This window comes from Carlito syrichta, unplaced genomic scaffold (genome assembly GCF_000164805.1).
Source record: "Carlito syrichta isolate Samal-C Ts95f unplaced genomic scaffold, Tarsius_syrichta-2.0.1 Scaffold308775, whole genome shotgun sequence".
Taxonomy (NCBI): Eukaryota; Metazoa; Chordata; class Mammalia; order Primates; family Tarsiidae; genus Carlito; species Carlito syrichta.
The window spans coordinates 18,536-37,216 of NW_007252871.1; the positions used below are offsets into that span (position 1 = coordinate 18,536).

Below are 18,681 nucleotides of genomic sequence, written 5' to 3' on the forward strand. Positions count from 1 at the left end.
GATTTTTTGATTTATTGTAGAGATGAGGTCTCGCTGCCCAGGCGGGTCTTGAACCCGTGGGCTCAGGCAATCCACTCACCTCAGCCTCCCAAAGGCGCGGGATTACAGGCTGAGCCACCGAACCCGGCTTGACCACTTAATTTAAGATTGTTTCTAGGCTGGGCGTGGTGGCTCAGTCTGTAATCCCAGCACTTTGGGAGGCCGAGGTGAGAGGATTGCCTGAGCCCGGGGGTTCGAAACCAACCTGGGCAACTTGGTGAGACCTCATCTCTACAATAAATCACAAAAAAACCCAGCCGGGTGTGGTGGCATGCATATGTAGTTCCAGTTGCTTGGAAGGCTGAGGCGGAAGAATCGCCTGAGCACACAGGTCGAGGGTTGGTGCTGGTGAGCGTGCCACTGCACTCCAGCCTGGTTGACAAAGAGTGAGACTCCAACTCAAAAAAAAAAAAAAGGTTGTTTCCAGTCTAACCTAATTATAGTACTAATTGTATTTTATCTGTAAAGCGGCTATCTTTTGTTCATTTTTCTCGAATTGTTTTTTATTGATTTGTAGATGCTCCTTATTTTATTGTTTATAAATATATTTATCTTTATTTTCAGGAAATCAACCTTTTTCTTTTTTTTTTGGGTGGGAGTCTCACTCTGTCTCTTAGGTTGTAGTGCAGTGGCACGCTCATGGCTGGCCACTACAGCCTTGACCTGCTGGGCTCAGGCGATCCTTTTGCCTCAGCCTTCCAAGTAGCTGGAGCTACAGGTGTGCACTACCACGCCCAGCTAATTTTTTGATTTATTGTAGAGACGAGGTCTCACTAAGTTGCCCAGACTGGTCTTAAACCTCTGGGCTTAGGCAATCCTCTTGCCTCCACCTTCCAAAGTACTGGGATTACAGGTGTGAGCCACCATGCCTGGTGCAAATTTTTTCAATTTTGACTTTTATCTTTTTTTATGAGTTGGAGTCTAACTCTGTCACCCAGGCTGGAGTGCAGTAACATGATCACGCTCACCACAGCCTCAGACTCCTGGGCTCAGTGATCTTCCTGCCTCAGCCTCCTAGTAGCTGTCACTCCTGGCACACACTACCATGCCAAGCTGAGTTTTTTTGTAGAGATGAGGTCTTGCTATGTTGCCTAGACTGGTCTCAAACTCCTGGACTCAAGTAATCCTCCCATCTCAGCTTCCCAAAGTACTGAAATTACAGGCATGAACCACCATACCTGTCCATGACTTTTATCTTTTGATTTTGCTGGTTTTGTTTTATAGGCAAGTGATTTTTTGTTTTTTTAAAATTAAAAAAAAATACCTTTTTCTTTACAAAAGCCTTAGTTTGGTAAAAATAATTTTTTTTTTTTTTTTTTTACTTGGAGTCTCCGTCACCCAGACTGGAGTACAGTGACATGCTCAGAGTTTTCGCAACCTTGATCTGCTGGGCTCAGGTGATACTTGTGCTTCAACCTTCCAAGTATCTGGGACTACAGGTGTGCGCCACCACACCCAGCTGATTGTTGTTGTTGTTGTTGTATTGTAGAGACGAGCTCTTGCCAGGTTACCCAGGCTGATCTCAAACCCCTGGGCTCAGGCAGTCCTCTTGCCTCTGCCCCCCAGAGTGCTGGGATTACAGGTGTGAGCCACCACACCCTACCTTAGTAAAAGTAGTTTTTTTATGTCATCAAATTTATTCATCTTTTCTCCTATCATTTCTTCTAGTACTTTAATATCTCATTTTTAATTTTTTTATTCTTCTGGAATTTGTTTAAGGGGGTATAGTTGGTGTTTTTTCCTAAATATTTATTGACTTTCATCTACTGCTTTAAAATGTAATCTTAGGTCAGGCATGGTGGCTCATGCCTGTAATCTCAGCATTTTGGGAGAGCGAGGTGAGAGGATTGCCTGATTCAGGGGTTTGAGACCGGCCCGGGCAACGTGGTGAGACCTCATCTCTACAATAAATAAAAAAATTAGCTGGGTGTGGTAGTGCATGCCTGTAGTTCCAGCTACTTGAAGGCTAGGGCAGAAGGATTGCCTGAGCCCAGCAGGTTGAGGCTGCAATGACTGTGAGCATGCCACTGCACTCCAGCCTAGGCGACAGAGTGAGATTTCAACTAAAAAAAGTAATCTTTATCATGACAGTGAATTTATGAGTGATTTTCATTTTCTGCTTTATATAGTTCTATGTCATTTGCCTTTTTTTTTTTTTTTGAGTTGGAGTCTCACTCTGTTGCCCAGGCTGGAGTGCAGTAGCACACTCATGGCCACTGCAGCCTCAACGTGCTGGGTTCAGTTGATTCTTCTGCCTCAGCCTTCCAAGTAGCTGGAACTATGAGCACATGCCACCACACCCAAATAATTTTTGATTTATTGTAGTGATGAGGTCTCACCAAGTTGCCCAGACTGGTCTCAAACCTGTGGGCTCAGGCAATTCTCTCACCTTGACCTCCCAAAGTGCTGGGATTATAGACATGAGCCACCATGCCCAGTTACTTTTTTTAAAACCATGAAACAGTTTCATTTATTTATTTACTTATTTTTTTCAGACTTTAACACTTTTTTCAGGATTTTTCTTTTTAGTCTCATTTTATAAGTAGAAAAAAAATAATGTTACTTCCCTTTGAACAATAATGGATGATAAAAGAAGCATCAAAAATAAATAGGTCAGCCAATAAATGGTTTCAAGAAAAATAGCTAACAATTTGGAAGGAAATAATAGTTTAGTTTCTCATATCATACCCCAAAATGTATAAATTCAGACTATATGAAATGCAAAATATGAAACTATAGAGAAATTTTGCCTAGAAAAGATCAGCAAGAAACATATCTAGGGTATTCTTTGGCAGTTTTTACAATGTTAATTCTTGTGTGTAGGTTTTTTTTTTGAGTTGGAGTCTCACTCTGTCGCCCAGACTGGAGTACAGTGGCACACTTCTGGTCACCGCAGCCTCGAACCACTGGGCTCCGGCGATCCTTCCAAGTAGCCAGAACTATAGGCACACACTACCACCCCAGCTAGTTTTTTGATTTATTGTAGATATGAGGTCTCGCCAAGTTGCCCGGGCGGGTCTCAAACCCACAGGCTCAGGCAATCCACACGCCTTGGCCTCCCAAAGTGCTGGGATTACAGGCAGAGCCACCAAGCCCTGCCTTTTTTTTTTTTTTGAGTCGGAATCTCACTCTGTCACCCAGGGTGGAGTGCAGCGGCACGCTCATGGCCACTGCTACCTCGACTTGCTGGGCTCAGGTGTTCTTTCCATCTCTATCCTCCAAGTAGTTGGGACCATAGGCACGTGCCACCACACTCAGCTAATTTTTTTTTTTGAATATTAACTTAAATTGTGTAAAATTATTTATCAATAGCAGTTTTATTTGTTCATTAGGAATATGTATGCACGGCAGTGGTATTTGCTTTGGAGGTTTATAGTAGGCATAGTTCTTTATTGTACTTTTAGTGAGTGGCTTTTGATAACTGCTGACCACTGTTTGCTTTAGGATCTTAAGTATCAGGCCCAGGATAACTTTATGATGATGGATGATGCTGTCCTCTGCATGTGTTTCAGCAGAGACACAGAAATGTTAGCAACTGGAGCCCAAGATGGAAAAATCAAGGTATGGTTGAGTGACAGAAACTTTTGCTTGTAGACATTTTGAATGTTCTGCAATGTGGTAATGTCTTATACATGATACTCAGCAACATAATAGCTACTGTTTACTGAGCATCAACTTTATGCTAATCACTTTACTTTTTCTTGTATAATTCTAATAATGACTGCCTGAGGTAGTTTGATAACATGATTAAGGTCACATAGTTGGTAAGTGATATCTGGGACTTTAGTCCACATCTGCCCATATACTTTCTGTTGTACCATCGTGGTTCACTGTGTGTGGTGTTGTACTTTATTTTTCTTTTAGGGTTGGTGTGTAGCCAATTTGTTGTGGTTTGTATTTAATGTTGGTAATACATCCTGGGTTAGATCATATACAGAAATGTTCTCTGCTAAGTGAATTTGAGTCTAAATTTTTGTTTAATAATTTACAAGGAAAGTGTTTTAAGTTTCAAAGGATTCAGTTATCATTGTAGTACGTGAGCCAAACATATCATATTCAGCTATTAGCATGCATTTTTAATGCTGTTTTAGTACATTAGTGAGCATTGCATCTTGCTTGGCTCTGTAGGCTATAATGGGTCACTCTGTTTACAAGTTATTATTTTTTAAATAAAGGTATGGAAGATTCAGAGTGGACAGTGTTTAAGGAGATTTGAGAGGGCACACAGTAAAGGTGTCACCTGTCTAAGCTTTTCTAAGGATAGCAGTCAGATCCTCAGTGCTTCTTTTGACCAGACAATTAGGTAAGTAAGAATCCCCAAACTGCCCTCACTTGAGTTTGATATAATGAGTCCCTGGAGGGAGGTACTTGTGATTCCATGATGGTGCGATATGGAAAATGAGGTTATGTGAGACCTCATTTCCTCAAAATACAGCTGATACAATGCTGTTCTTCTGTCCATCTGAGTCTACCCAGAAGAGAAGTTAGAAAGTAAGTATAGCAGTGTTTCTCAAATGCTTCTCAATGTGTAGTCTCATGGACCCACCTGCATCCTAGTCATCTTAAGAGGTCCTGTTAGAAATACAGGTTCGTGGGACCCAGCTGAGACCCACTAATTCTGAATCTCTTATTAACTAGTTTTTTAGAGGTCCATCCTGAACAGAAGCTTATGGTATTATTGGCATCTTTTCTTCCAGTCTCTTTATTTGCAAAGCTTTTATTTTGATTTTGTTTCATAGCCCTCTTCACTTAATATTGTAATGTGAGCTCTGTAATTTATCTAAAATGCATTCAATACTTGGTCCCAATCATAGTATATTGAATATTAATTGTTCTTTACATTTGCTTTCATCTGTGGTAGAATTCATGGTTTAAAATCTGGGAAAACCCTGAAGGAATTTCGTGGCCATTCCTCCTTTGTTAATGAAGCAACATTTACACAAGATGGACATTATATTATTAGTGCATCTTCTGATGGCACTGTCAAGGTTAAGTATTTGCTACCAGTTTGTTTTGGGATGTCTGTTCCATTGTTGTCCTTAGAGTAGTTTTCAGTAGTGATAATGGTGATGATGGTGGAGTAAATTTCTTCACGACCTGTTTTAACCATAACTGAGCGAGTCTGAGACAGCAGTAGTATTCTTTGAATAATCCCTATTGGTGGGACCTGAAATCTCAAACCTATACGGTCCAGACAGACTTTATCATGTGTAGGAAAAGAGCAAGGGTGTGGAGTCCTAAATTTAACACTTCCCCTATTTAAAGATATACACAGTGGTTAGATCTGTCTTGCCATAGGTCCATACCCTAAAAGGCAAATTCACAAAGGGCTCGAGTGCTAAATAAATAGATTTGTTTTTTGTTGCGTAGTCTTACCTTATCCCTGGTCCCCAAATTTGGAGCCTTCCTTACAGCATTTACAGAGGAATAGAAGCTTTAGTTATTTGAAGAGAGGACCTCATTTCCTAGAAAAGTTATGAGAAACCCCAATAGAAAATTGTTAGAGATCTTTGAGATGCTCCACCTACATTATGGACCTATTTCTTTTGAATTGCCATATGTGAATACCTTGTGGCAGCAGATCTAGACATTTAACACAAACATTTTGATGCAGATAACTTAGACACTTTAGATACACATGGCTATTATAGTTCCAGCTATTCGGGAGGCCCAGAAGTTCAAGGCTGCAGTGAACTATGATCATACCACTGCACTCCAGCCTGGCAACAGTGAGATCCTGTCTCTAAAATACATAAATGTCAGACCACCCCCTGAAATTGCTTGTCCTTGGTTTGGAATTGAACCAGAAACCTGAAGCCAGGAGATGTATACTCCCCTTGAATGGATGAGGAAACACACAGAACTCTTAGTAATTTAGTCATTGGATTCACTTTCTTTGCGTTATACATATGGACCTCATAATTTATATATGTTATTGAGAGGTGGCTTGTCTAGGCCTCTTTATTTGTGGTCTTTCTCCATAGTTCTGTGAGTGGGCTAAAGTAGTTTACTGATCTTTTGGTCAGAAAACCCTAGAAGCCTTAGAACTCTTGATTCTTGAAGAGTTCGTTTTTCTCTCCTAAGCAGCTGGGCTTCAGAAAGAAGCCCGAGGAGGTGATACAGTGTTTACACTAGGACAACTATTTCTTCCTGTTTATAGGTATTAAACGCATGTTTTGTGCTAAGCTCTGTGGAATGCACGGAGGAAGCTCAACAGAGTTCATGCCTTAGAGGCTTTTTTTCTCTTTTTTTTGAGTCAGGATCTCGCTCTGCCTCCCAGGCTGGAGTGCAGTGGCACGATCATGGCTCACCACAGCCTTGCTCCTAGGCTTAGGAAATCCTTCTGCCTCAGCCTTCCGGGTGGCTAGGACTGCAGGCATGCACCACCACACCCAGCTAATTTTTTTGATTTATTATAAAGACCGTGTTACCCAGGCTGGTCTTGAGCTCCTGGACTCGAGCAATCCTGCCCCGGCCTCCCAGAGTGTTGGGATTACAGGAGTGAGCTACTGAACCCAGCTAGGCTTTGTATCTCATTAAGTGAGTGGTGTCTAGACAATGCTATGCAGTGTTTGGTCCTGCGTAGAAACATTCTCAGGTTTCTATGCTACCCAATTTAACCCAGTTCAGAAGAGCCCAGCAGGACAAGTTGAAAAATTGGTTGGGAGAAGTAATACAAGTGGTCTTCAGTCATGGATTCTCCTATGTATGTTAATGTTGTGACTTCTGCTCAGTCATTCTCAGTACTAGCTATACTTTGTGGACCTTTTTTTTTTTTTGAGTTGGCGTCTCACTCTGTCACCCAGGCTGGAGGGCAGTGACATGCTGCCAGCCACCCAGCCTTGACCTGCTGGGCTCAGGCGATCCTTCTGCATCAGCCTTCCAGCAGCTGGAACTACAGGCATGCGCCACCATGCCTGACTAATTTTTTAAATTTATTGTAGAGATGAGATATTGCGAAGTTGCCCAGGATGGTCTTGAACCCATGGGCTCAGGCAATCCTCTCACCTTGGCCTCCCAGAGTGCTGGGATTATAGGCGTGAGCCACCGTGCCCAGTCTATTTTTGGACCTTTAAAAAAATGCCTATGCCTCAACCCAGACCTACCAAATCAGAATCTCAGGATAAAGTATCAGCAAAAAGCCCCTATTTGAGCCAGGTACAGTGGTATCTACCTATAATCCCAGCTACTCAAGAGGCTAAGACAGGATAGCTTGAGCCCCATCCGGGCAACCTAGTGGGACCCTGTTTCTTTCTTTTTTTTTTTTTTTTTTTTTTTTTGAGTTGGAGTCTCACTCTTGTCACCCAGGCTGGCGTGCAATGGCACGCTCATGACCACCGTAGCTTTGACTTATTGGGCTTAGGTGATCCTTCTGTCTCAGCCTTCCAAGTAGCTGGAACTACAGATGCACGTCACCGTGCCCAGCTAGTTTTTTTTTTTTTGATTTACTGTAGAGATGAGGTCTTACCAAGTTGCCCAGGCTGGTCTCAAATCCCTGGACTCAGGCAGTCCTCTCACCTCGGCCCAGGTAATCCTCTTGCCTTGGTCTCCTAAAGTGCTGGGATTACAGGCTGAGCCACTGTGCCTGGCCAGAAACCTTGTTTCTTTAAAGAAAAAAAGGGGGAAAAAAAAACCTGCCAGGCACTGTGGCTCACACCTGTGATCCCAGCTAGTACTTTGAGGGGCTGAGGCAAGAGGATTGCTTGAGCCCAAGAGTTTGAGAACATAGCAAGACTCGTCTCTACAAAAAAATTTGAAAATTAGGCTGGGCTCGGTGACTCAGCCTGTAATCCCAGCACTTTGGGAGGTTGAAGCAAGTGGATTGCCTGAGCCTGCAGTTTCGCAACCCGCCCAGGGAACTTGGCAAGACCTCGTCTCTGTAATAAATCAAAAACTAGCCAGGCATGGTAGCACGTGCCTGTAGTTCTGGCTGCTTGGAAGGCTGAGGCAGACGGATCTCCTGAGCCCAACAGGTCAAGGCCGCAGTGGCCGGGAGTGTGCCACTGCACTCCAGTCTAGGCGACAGAGTGACACTCCAACTTAAAAAAAAAAAAGTTGAAAACTAGCCTAGTGTGGTGGCATGTATCTGTGGTCCCACCTGTTCAGAAGGCTGAGACAGAAGGATTACCTGAGCCCAGGAGTTTGAGGCTGGGTTGAGCTTTGATCATGCCATTGCACTTTAGCCTGGGTGAGACTCCAACTCAAAAACAAACAAACAAACAATTTGGTTTTGATCTCTAGACAGGGGTAGCTTTCTGGTTGTTTATGACAGTAGCAGTCTTGGCACATAAATAATTTTAAAGAGAAATAGTTCTGTTAGCTAAGGAAAAATAAGAAAAGATCATAGATTTTTATATATATTTTTTGAGTTGGAGTCTATTCAGTCTCACTGTGTCACTCAGCATTGACGTGCTGGGCTCCAGCGATCCTTCCACCTCAGCCTTCCAAGTAGCCGACGCTGCAGGCACGTGCTACCATGCCTGCTAATTTTTGATTTATTGTAGAGATAAGGTCTCACCAAGTTGCCTAGGCTGATCTTGAACCCGCGGGCTCAAACAATATACACGCCTCGGCCTCCCAAAGTGCTGGGATTACGGGCTGAGCCGCCAAGCCTGGCCAGATCATAGATTTTTAAAGATTTGTTTTATTTACTTTGCAACTTTTGTTTTTGCCAATTAATTAACACATAGATGATGAATGCTTACTATATACAGTCAGCCTTCTGTATCTGGAGTGTAGATTCCAACCAACCATAGATTGAAAATATTTGAGGAAGCTGGGGGCAGTGGCTCACACTTGTAATCCCAGCACTTTGGGAGGCAGAGGTGAGAGGATTGCCTGAGCCCAGAGCTTTGAGACCAATCTGAACAACTTGGCAAGATCTCACCTCTACAATAAATCAAAAAATTAGCCAGGCATGGTGGCATGTCCTTGTGGTTCCAGCTATTTGGAAGGCTGAGGCAGAAGAACCACCTGAGCCCAGTGGGCCGAGGCTGCCACTACACTCCAGCTTGGGTGACACAGTGAGATTCCAACTCAAAAAAAAAAAAAGGAGAAGAAAAGAAAGTATTTGGGGTATTAAAAACGATTAAAAAGTGTCTTGAATGCCAAGGAAAAAGAAAGAAAATATTTGGGGAAAAAAAGAAAATTTGAAATAATTCCAAAAAGCAAAACTTGAATTTGTCCCTTGCGGAGTACTGCATTGAATCCACATGAAGTGATGTGTAGGCATCGTATTAGTGTTATAAATAGTCTGGAGATTATTTCAAATAGATGGGGGATGTGCATATGTTATTTGCAAATACTATACCATTTCATATATGGTACTTGAGCATCCTCATACTTTGGTATCCAAGTAGGGTCCTGGAGCCAGACCCCCACAGATACCAAAGGACAAGTGTGTATAGCAATACTGAGTATTTGGGCTTAACATCAAGTAAGAAGCTTTTCTTTTCTGAGTCAATTTTACCCTTTTTTAGTTACCTGATTTGTCATTTTTAAACCCTAAAACTTTAGAAATTCTTATATCCCAAGAAATGTTTATGACTAAAGTTTTTGTGTTTTAGATCTGGAATATGAAGACCACAGAATGCTCAAATACCTTTAAATCCCTGGGCAGCACTGCGGGGACAGATATTACCGTCAACAGTGTGATCCTGCTTCCTAAAAACCCAGAGCACTTTGTGGTGTGTAACAGATCAAACACAGTGGTCATCATGAACATGCAGGGGCAGGTGAGTACTCAGGAAGTACTTTGCACAGGACCTGTGGGCCACTCCCAAATTAGCATGTCCTGGTCCTGGCCCTCCTGGTAACCAAATATGGGTTCATAACTCTGTAAACCATATGTGCTGTATTTGTTATTTTCAGATACTTATTTATAGCTCTACAAAATATCTCTTTGGTGAAGGGATCTCTTTTCCCCAGGGTATGTGTGTATTAATGCTCTTTCTCTTTTCATCATTTGGATAAACAAAGTTCTGATCTGTCTTTGTCTCCTTTGGAACCTTACTAGAGATTTTAAGATAACAGTCATTGTCTGAGTTAGGGAGATATAGTGTGGTATGGATTACTAACTTGGGACATCTCCTAGTTACCCTATGAACTAAACTGGAACACTGATGGAAGAAAGGCAACAGTGTCATTATGATGTGTATTTTTAATCAGGCTCCAAGGTTCCCAAGGAATCTCACTTTTGTGGACTATGAGGTGGCACTGGGGTCATTAGAAGCATCAAGGTTGAGGTCTCAATCCTGGGCTTGTGCTGTGGTGCTAACGAAATATTGGCCAGGGTACTTGGGGATCTTGCTGATGGGGTGTGGTGCTCTCTCTCTATCCCTTGAGTCCTATGACTGATGAAGCAGTAGTTCAGAACCCGTGGCTGTGATGGCTGGTCCATAGTGGCTGTTGGGCCCCCCTGCGTAACAGCCACAGCTGCCCAGTGCACCTACTGAGCACACTTCATAGTTCTCTCCTTGACTTTTTAAAGACTTTACTTTGAAAAGATAGTTTTAGGCCAGGCACGATGGCTCAGCCTGTAATCCCAGCACTTTGGGAGGCCAAGGCAAGAGGATTACCTGAGCCCAGGGGTTCCAGACCAGCCTGGGCAACATGGTGAGACCTCATCTCTACAACAAATCACAAAAATTAGCCGGGCGTGGTGGCATGCGTCTGTAGTTCCAGCTACTTGGAAGGCTGAGGTGAAAGGCTCTCCTAAGCCCAGCAGGGCAAGGCTGTGGTGGCCATGAGCGTGCCACTGCACTCCAGCCTGGGCGGCAGAGTGAAACTCCAACTCAAAAAAAAATTTTAGATTCACACAGAAGTTGCAAAAATAGTACAGAGTTCATGTGTACCCTTCTCTCTACTTTCTCCAATGATAATAATGTCTTACATATTCCTAGTACAATGGTCAAAACTAGGAAATTGACTTTGGCACAATTAATTAACTTTATTACAGATCTTATTTTGATTTCACCAGTTTTTACATGCATTTTTTGAGGCAGGGTATATAATAGTTCTGTGAAGTTTTCATCACATGTGTAGACTAATGTAGCCAACACTACAAGCAGGATGCAGATGTATTTCATTGCCATAAAGAAATTCTCTCAGGATAATCTTTATAATAACTCCTTCTCCACAGCGTTGACCCCTGGCAGCCACTGATCAGTTTTCTATTGTTATGATTTTGTCTTTTCTTTTTTTTTTTGGCAGAGTCTTACTCTGTCACCCAGGCTGGGATGCAGTGGCATGCTCACGGCCTCTGCAGCCTCGACCTGTTGGGTTCAGGTGATCCTTCCATTTTAGTCTTCCAAGTTGCTGGACCCACAGGCATATGCCACCTTGCCCAGCTAATTTTTTTATTTATTGTAGAGACGAGGTCTTGCCATGTTGCCCCATTTTTTTTAAAGTAGACTTTGTGTTTTAGTAAAATTGAGTAGGAAATACAGAGTTCCTTCACCTCCCCTGTCCCTTCCACATGCACAGCCTCCCCTACTATCAGCATTCCGCACCAGAGTGGTACATGTGTTACAACTGATGAATCTAGATTAGCACATCGTGATCACACAAAGGCCATAGTTAGGATTTATTCTTGGTGGTGTACGTTCTTTAGGTTTAGACAAATTCATAATGGCGTGTACGTACTCTTAAAAAATAATGTAGTTTCACTGCTCCAGAAATTATCTGTGCTCTATTCATTGCTTCCTCCCCACTAACTTCTGGCAGCCACTGATATTACTGTCTGCATAGTTTTTGCCTTTTCCAAAAAGTCATATAATTGGAATCACACAGTTCATAGCTTTTTTATTTTGACTTCTTTTACTTAATAATAAGCATCTAAGTTTTTTTCTTGTTTTTTTCATGATTTGATAGTTCATTTCTTTTTAGGGCTGAATAATATTGTATTGTCTGGGTATACCACAGTTTATCTGCTTACCTACTGAAGGGCATCTTGGTTGTTTCCAGTTTTTAACAATTATGAATAAAACTGTTATAAACATCAATGTGCAGATTTTTGTGTTAACATGTTTCAACTCCTTTAAGTAAATACTAAGTAATGTGATTGCTGGATCATAAGGTAATGTATGTTTAGTTTTGTAAGAAACTGTCAAAACTGATCCAGAGTGGCCATATCATTTTGTATTCCCACTGAGAATGAATGAGAGTTCCTTTTGCTCTACATCCTTGCTAGCACTGGGCATGATTTTGGCCATTCTAGTAGATGTGTAGTGGTATTCCTTGTTTTTAGTTTGTTTGTTTGAGTTGGAGTCTTACTCTGTTGCCCAGGCTGGAGTGCAGAGGTGTGCTCACAGCCACTGCAGCCTTGACCTTCTGAGCTCAGACAGTCCTTCTGCCTCAGCCTCCTGAGTAGTTGGACTACGGGAATGTACCACCACACTCAGCTTTTTTTTTTTAGTCAGTCTCACTCTGACGCCCAGACTGGAGTATAGTGGTACGCTCACAGCTTTGACCTGCTGGGCTCAGGTGATTCTGCCTCAGCCTTCCAAGTAACTGGAATAACAGGCATGAGCTACTGTGCCTGGCCTCAGCCATTTTTCAGATGGGTTGTTTGTTTCCTTACTGTTGAGCTTTTTGTTTTTTGTTTTTGAGTTGGAGTGTCTCACTCTGTTGCCTAGGCGGAGTGCAGTGGCATGCTCACAGCCATCATAGCCTCTACCTGCTGGACTCAGGTGATTTTTCTGCTTCAACTTTGTAAGTAGCTGAAACTACAGGCATGTGCCACCATGCCCAGCTAATTTTTTGATTTATTGTAGAGATGAGGTCTCACCAAGTTGCTCAGCTGGGCTTTCTTTTTTTTTTTTGGTTGGAGTCTTATCCTGTCTCCCAGACTGGAGTGCAGTGGCATGATCATAGCCACCACAGCCTTGACCTGCTGAGTGAGTTCAGGCAATCCTTCTGTCTCAGCCTTAATTTATTGTAGAGAAGAGGTCTCACCAAGTTACCCAGGCTGGTTTTGAACCCCTGGGCTCAAGCAGTCCTCTCACCTAGAGACATGAGCTACCACGCCTGGCTTAGAAATTTTTAATTTTAGGCCAGGCTCGGTGGCTCAGGCTGTAATCCCAGCACTTTGGGAGGCCGAGGTGAGTGAATTGCCTGAGCCTGTGGGTTCAAGACCCGCCAGGGCAACTTGGTGAGACCTGCTCTACAATAAATCAAAAACTAGCCAGGTGTGGTAGCACATGCCTGTAGTTCCAGCTACTTGGAAGGCTGAGGTGGAAGGATCGCTGGAGCCCAGCAGGTCGAGGCTGTGGTAGCTGGGAGCATGCCACTGCACTCCAGTCTGGGCGACAGAGTGAGACTCCAACTCAAAAAAAAAAAAAAAGAAATTTTTAATTTTAATGAAGTCTGGTTTATCAATTGTTTCTTTCTTTCAGGGATTATGTCTTTGGGGTTGTATCTAAAAAATCATCACCAAACCCAAGATCATCTAGATTTTCATCTTTGTTATTCATCTTTGTTATTCATCTTTGTGATCCATTTTAAGTTAATTTTTGTGAAGTGTGTAATGTCTTCTTTTTTGAATACATTCAATTTTTTTGCATATAGATGTCCAGTTGTTCAAGAGACTGTCTTTTCTCCATTGTATTGCTTTTGCTCCTTTGTCAAAGATTATTTTGCTATATTTATGGGAGGATGTTTCTAGGCTCTCTATTCTGTTCTACTGATCTGTTTGTCCTTTTGTCATTACCACACTCTCTTGTTTACTGTAGCTTTATAGTAAGTCTTGAAGTTGAATATTATCAGTCCTCCAACCTTGTCCTTCTCTTTCAGTATTGATATTCTGGGTCTTTTGCTTCTCCATATAAACTTTAGATTTAATTTGTCAATATCCACAAAATAATTGCTGGAATTTTTATTGGGATTGCATGAAATCTATAGCAAGTTGAGAAGAACTGGCATCTTGATCATTTTGAGTCTTCCTATCCAGGAACATTGGGGTACCTCTGTTTATTTTTTATATCTTTCATCAGAGTTTCATAGTTTTTCTCATTTAAATCTTGTACATATTTTGTTAAACGTATGCATATTTTCATTTTGAGGAATACTAGTATAAATAGTTTCATGTTTTTAAATTTCAAGTTAATTAATTCCAAATCCCAATCCCTGTCACTGATCTGTTTTCCATTGTTATAATTTTTTCATTTTGAAAATGGTATAGAAGGGAAATCATACCATATAACCTTTTAGCCTTTTGAGACTGGTTTCTCTCAGTTTGAGGTATAATGATATTAATGTTATATAAAATAGAGCAAGCAAAGTCTTCGAGATGGAGTTTCATCCTGCACGAGAAAAGCATCTCATTTTATTAGAAAGCAGAGACTGGGGAGCATGCATCCAGAACGCATTGAGAACTAGGAAAGTTGTAGTGTGTGTGGTAGTTAATTTGCTTCAGGAAAATATGCTCTTTAGCATTGGATTATTGACTTGGGATGTGTAAATTTGAAATTTTTGTCTGCCACTTACTTTAGGTAGCTCATCCATTGAATATTTCCCAGGCAACAGGAATTAGCACGTGATGAATGAATTGGAGATCTAATTTGTAAATGATAGGAAACCAAAGTGCAAAACAACAGCATAAGAATGTCAGTTTAAAATGCTCTACATGATTGAACTGCTGCTAATCCAGATGTTTTTGTCTTGGGGTGTGGTGTGATCTAGATTGTCAGAAGCTTCAGCTCTGGTAAAAGAGAAGGTGGAGACTTCGTGTGCTGTGCCCTTTCTCCTCGTGGTGAATGGATCTACTGTGTGGGGGAGGACTTTGTGCTCTACTGTTTCAGCACAGTCACTGGCAAACTGGAGAGAACGTTGACCGTGAGTATTATTGACTAACGTCATCTAAAGAAATACAGTGGTGCTTGTGTCTTTCGGAACTCTGAAGTACGTGCCTTTTCTAGACAGACTGCTATTAATGTGAACTTCAGTATAAAAATGTAATGGAGGCAGCTGGGCACAGTGGCTCACACCTGTAATCCCAGCACTTTGCCTGAGCCCAGGGGCTTGAGACCAGCCTGGTTGACTTGGTGAGACTTCATCTCTACAATAAATTTTTTAAAAAATTAGCTAAGCATGATGGCGTGCACCTCTAGTTCCAGCTACCTGGAAGACTGAGGCAGAAGAATTGCCTGAGCCCAGCCTGTCGAGCCACTGCACTCCAGCCTGGGCAACTCAGTGAGACTGACTCAAAAAAAGAAAAATTAATTAGCTGGGCGTGGTGGCTCACACCTATAATCCTAGAACTTTGGGAGGCCGAGGTGAGAGGATTGCCTGAGCCCATGGGTTCAAGAACAGCTTGGGCAACTTAGGGAGACCTCATCTCTACAATAAATAAAGAAATTAGGTGGGCGTGATGGCACAGGCCTATAGTTTCACTACTTGGAAGGCTGAGGTAGAAGGATCGCCTGAGTCCAGCAGGTCAAGGCTGCAGTGGTCGTGAGCGTGCTACTGCACTCCAGCCTGGGTGACAGAGTGAGACTCTGACTCAAAAAAAAAAAAAAAAGAATAATTAATGTTGGCCATTATGTTACAATGTGATGTGAGTTGGAAAACCCTCTTTCATCTTGCAGCCATTTGGAATACGTAGCCTCTCAGGATCTCTTCTTCCCTCCCATCCAGCTCTGGAAGCCTGTTTGGAGTGATTTTGTTAGAGACCTGTATACCCTAATCCTGTACTTTACCTGTTCCAGGTTCATGAGAAGGATGTGATTGGTATTGCTCATCACCCACATCAGAACCTGATTGCTACCTACAGTGAAGATGGACTCCTAAAGCTCTGGAAACCATAATTCAACTTTTCTTTTTAAACTCATTTGAGGCTGGACGTGGTGGCTCACGCCTGTAATCCCAGCACTTTGGGGGGCCAGGGTGAGAGGATCGCTTGAGGCTAGGAGTTTGAAGCCAGCCTGGGCAACATAGTGAGACCCCTGTCTCTGTAAAAAAAAAAAAAAAAAAAATACAAACTAGCTGGATCAAACCAGCTGGAAAGCATGTACTTAAATGATGACATATTCACGTAATGCCCTTTTTTTTTTCAGCCAGCTTTTCTAAGCAAACAAATTGTCTGATTTAGCCACAAGAATAATTTTGTGAAAATTCATGTTTAAGTAGCAATTACCCTTTTAAATATATTTTTAAGGTATTAGTTTATCTTCTAACTGGGGCAGTCACTTAATGTTTTCATTAATCTTCTACCTGAAGAGTGAAACCCTCATCTTTCTAGAAAAAAGTTGTACTCCTTTGATTATTTGAAATGCTGATTAAAATGTGCCTCTCATAGTAAAACTTGTAAATAAGGAACTATCCCATATTTAGTAGCTGTATTGTTTCATCTTTTTTTAATCTTTTTTTTCTGTAAAGATATTAATAAACTACATCTTTCTGAGGTCTTTGTTTTAAATGTAAAAAAGTGCTCATCTGGTTAACATAATTACTTAGAATCAAGGTGGGGAGGAGGAGTAACATTATTACTTCTGAACCTCAAGTCCAGCAGGAAGTGAATTCGTGGGATAGGAGGATAGACTAACATGTAAAAAGGCCAGATGATACATAGGTTCTCATTTCACTACCCACATTCTTCCTGTCATTCTGAGCTGTGCCTTCTCATGTTCAGGCCAACTCCACGGAATATCCTCCATCTGGTTGAAACTAGCTGCAGGATTTGTTAGGAGAATGCAGTTTTGGCATCTCCCTTTTGTATAATGGAGGATGGTTTGGCTTTGAAAATGTGCTGTTCTGAAGAAAAACTAGAAAAGGGCCTGAGATTTAGAAGAAATTTATAGCCAACAAAACCCTTGAAAATATTTTGGGTGGGGGGGGGTGCACCTCATCAACAAGGATAGCTACATGACGAACATTTGTATACCTAACCCTTAATTGTACCCTACATCTTTAAACAATTTGGCTGGGCGCAGTGGCTTACACCTATAATCCCAGCACTTTGGGAGGCTGAGGTGAATGGATTGCCTGAGCTCACGGGTTCAAGACCAGCTGACAACTTGGCGAGACCTCGTCTCTACAATAAATCAAAAAACTAGCTGTGCTTGTTAGCTCACATCTGTGTGTGGTTCTAGCTACTTGGAAGGCTGAGGCAGAGGGATTGCCTGAGCCCAGCAGGTCGAGGCTGTGGTGGCCATGAGCGTGCCACTGCACTCCAGCCTGGGTACAGAGTGAGACTCCAACTCAAAAATAACAAATTTTAAAAAATATTTTGCACATGAATGTATCTTTCATGTTTCATCTGAAGAATATATATAGAGCACCTATGGTGATGTAGAAAGTTCTTATGCTATGTAGAAAGTTGTTAACTGGGGTCCACTTGCCTGGTGCAGTAAAACCAGATATCCACCTCAAGGATTAAAGTGACAGGCTTTTATCGCAGGGCACCAAGTAAGGAAGACCGGGCAGCTAAATGCTCAAATTCTGACCTTCCTGATGGCTTGCAGGTGAGGATTTTTAAAGGCAGGGGTACATTTCAGGAAAGCAGAGGCAACAGGCAAAATCATAAATCAGTACATGGAGGTTACACGTTGGTTTAAGCTTAAAAGGACATGGTATCTTTTTTTTCTTTTTTTGGGGGGTATGGTATCTTGAAGTGGGGGCTTACAGGTTGTAGGTAGATTCAGAGGTTTTTCTGATTTGCAATTGGTTAAGGAAGAGAAGCTTTGTTTAAAATTTGGGGTTTGGGGCCAGGCTCAGCGGCTCAGCCTATTATCTCTGCACTTTGGAAGGCCGAGGTGAGGGGACTGCCTGAGCTCACGGGTTGGAGACCAGCCTGGGCAACCTGGTAAGCCCTTTTCTCTACAATAAATCAGTACATTAGCCAGGCGTGGTAGCCGGTGCCTCTAGTTCCAGCTACTTGGAAGGCTGAGATGAAAGGATCGCCGGAGCCCAGCAGGTTGACCCTGGGGTGGCCGTGAGCGTGCCACTGCACTCCAGCATGGGCGACAAAGACTCTGACTCAAAAAAAAAAGAAAAAAAAAAAGAAAAAAAAGGCCGGCGCGGTGACTAAAGCCTATAATTCCAGCACTTTGTGAGGACGAGAGGAGAGGATTGTCTGAGCCCGCGGGTTAGAGATCACGGGCAACAGGGTGAGACTCCAACTCAAAAAAAATTTTTTTTAAGATCAGTAAAGGAAATCCTGAGTTGAGATAAGGGAAGCTGAGTAAGCCAGGGTTCTTGATACATAGATGAAACCTCGTATAGATGGCAGTCCTTAGAATAGGTGACATGTCTGTTATTCAGACTCAGTTAATCCTTCGATCTGGGACGGCCTGGAAGGAAAAAGATCTAACCACGTGACTAGAGGTTCCCCACAAAAGATGGCTTCTTAGAGCTATTTCAAAATATGTTAAGTATATTTTGGGATTAAAAGTGTGTGTGTATATATATATATATATATATAATTTATTTATTTTATTTCTTTTTTAATTTTTTGAATCGGAGTCTCACTCTGTCGCCCAGGCCGGAGTGCAGTAGCATACTTACGGCCCCCGCAAGCCTCGACCCGCTGGGCTCAGGCGATCCTTCCGCCTCGGCCTTCCAAGTAGCTAGAACTACAGGCATGCCCCACCACGCCCAGCTAATTTTTGATTTATTGTAGAGACGAGGTCTCGCCATGTTGCTCAG

The 18,681-nt window shown here is 42.3% G+C and overlaps 1 protein-coding gene across 1 annotated transcript in view; it reads left to right on the plus strand.

Moving 5' to 3' along the window:
• Positions 1-15,916, plus strand: part of SMU1 (DNA replication regulator and spliceosomal factor) — a 33,693-nt gene extending 17,777 nt beyond the window's left edge. The window contains exons 7-12 of the mRNA XM_008065689.2: positions 3,484-3,600; positions 4,215-4,342; positions 4,901-5,027; positions 9,606-9,773; positions 14,719-14,871; positions 15,744-15,916. Of these exons, the coding sequence (XP_008063880.1) occupies positions 3,484-3,600; positions 4,215-4,342; positions 4,901-5,027; positions 9,606-9,773; positions 14,719-14,871; positions 15,744-15,842 (792 nt within the window). The 3' untranslated portion in view covers positions 15,843-15,916. The remainder of the gene's footprint in view (positions 1-3,483; positions 3,601-4,214; positions 4,343-4,900; positions 5,028-9,605; positions 9,774-14,718; positions 14,872-15,743) is intronic.
• The last annotated feature ends 2,765 nt before the right edge of the window (positions 15,917-18,681 follow it).